Below are 1,641 nucleotides of genomic sequence, written 5' to 3'. Positions count from 1 at the left end.
GACACCGGGGCACCGTTCACCTCACCAGGTAACACAGAATAAATCACTGTACCGTTTTGTCTCCAGTCGGGGTCTCGAGCAGTGACGGAACATAAAGTGGAGCCAGGTTTGTTATTCTCACTCACATATGCGCTGTAGGACTGTTCCTCAAACACAGGTGGGTTGTCGTTGATGTCTGCTACAGATAACTGAACAGTTTTAGAGGAGGACAGAGGTGGAGAGCCCTCGTCAGTGGCCGTGATTGTAATGTTGTAATCAGATACCCGTTCACGGTCCAGTTGTCCTGTGGTCACCAGGGAATAATAGTTTTTAATAGAAGGAACCAACTTAAAGGGGACGCCTTGTTGAATGGAGCAGCGGACCTGTCTGTTAGTCTCAGAGTCTCTGTCCTGTACGTTAATGATGCCCACCTCTGTACCAGCTGACACGTTCTCGGGTACAGGGTTAGACAGAGATTTCACGCTGATAGCAGGCGGGTTATCATTAACGTCTATTATATCTATAATTACTGTACAATATGAGGTGAGACCTGGTCCGTCTTTTGCTCTTATTCGCAGTTCAATTGAGGTCTCCGTTTCATAATCAGTAGAGCCAGTGACTCTTATCTCTCCTGTCTTATGATCAAGTGAGAAGATAGAGACATGATCACCAGATACATGATCAAAATTATAGGTAATATCACCATTGTGTCCCGCGTCTGCATCGGTAGCGCTCACTGCAACAGCTAATGTATCTAGAGGTGCGTTTTCAGGCAGACTGGCTTTATAAACGGCCTGGCTGAATACTGGGGCGTTATCATTAGCATCCAGCACAGTGATATGAATGATAGCAGTACCTGATCTCTGAGGAGAACCGCCATCTAGAGCTGTCAGAACTAATTTTATTTCCCTCTCTTGCTCTCGGTCTAGTTCTTTAACCAAAACTAAATCGTATTGTTTCCGTCCACTGCCCACTGAATCTACATTAAGAGTGAAATGCTCATTATTCTGTAAAGTGTATCTCTGAACGCTATTTGTGCCGATATCCGCATCATGGGCTTCAGTGAGTACGAATCTCGCTCCTTTGACTGCTGATTCCGTTACTTCTAATAAAATCACGTCCTCACTGAACTGTGGAGAGTTATCGTTTATATCTTCCACATGAATACTGACACGATGAAGCTCTAAAGGGTTTTCCAAAACCAGCTCCTCTATTAAAACGCAGCTCGCCTTCTTACCACAAAGGCCTTCCCTGTCGATCCTGTCTGTAACAATCAAGCTGCCGGTGCTCAGATTAATATCACAATACCTCTTGTCATTCCTGTCTGTGTCAATGCGAGCTTTACGTGAAGAAAGCGTAGCAATCCCCAGGCCTAGATCTTTGACTATATTTCCAATCGCAGACCCGCGTTCCATCTCCTCCGCAACAGAGTAGCTCACATCTCCACATGCGAAACGCAGACTGAGGAAGAGGAAGACAACACAAAAGCGATTCATAGAAAATCCTCTGTATGGTTGATTTCCCATGGTCGGCCAGACGTCCATCCTTCCCGGGCAAGTTCTTTCAAAGTGATCAAACACGACCGTCTTCCTCGTTGTAATTTGTTATCCCACACAGTGTAATCCTTTTGTATTGTCCTTAACCGACAGACACACCGCACCA

The 1,641-nt window shown here is 45.5% G+C and overlaps 1 protein-coding gene across 1 annotated transcript in view; it reads right to left on the bottom strand.

The window, feature by feature from the left end:
• The window catches only part of LOC109951822 (protocadherin beta-16-like), a gene marked incomplete at its 3' end in the record, with an annotated part of 2,516 nt that extends 875 nt beyond the window's left edge, over window positions 1-1,641 (bottom strand). Inside the window, exon 1 of the mRNA XM_020586523.1 lies at window positions 4-1,641. Within this exon, the coding sequence (XP_020442179.1) occupies window positions 4-1,523 (1,520 nt within the window). The remainder of the gene's footprint in view (window positions 1-3) is intronic.

The sequence above is a fragment of the Monopterus albus genome, unplaced genomic scaffold (assembly GCF_001952655.1).
Source record: "Monopterus albus unplaced genomic scaffold, M_albus_1.0 scaffold411.1, whole genome shotgun sequence".
Lineage (NCBI taxonomy): Eukaryota > Metazoa > Chordata > Actinopteri > Synbranchiformes > Synbranchidae > Monopterus > Monopterus albus.
This window is presented reverse-complemented; position numbering and strand designations above follow the sequence as displayed.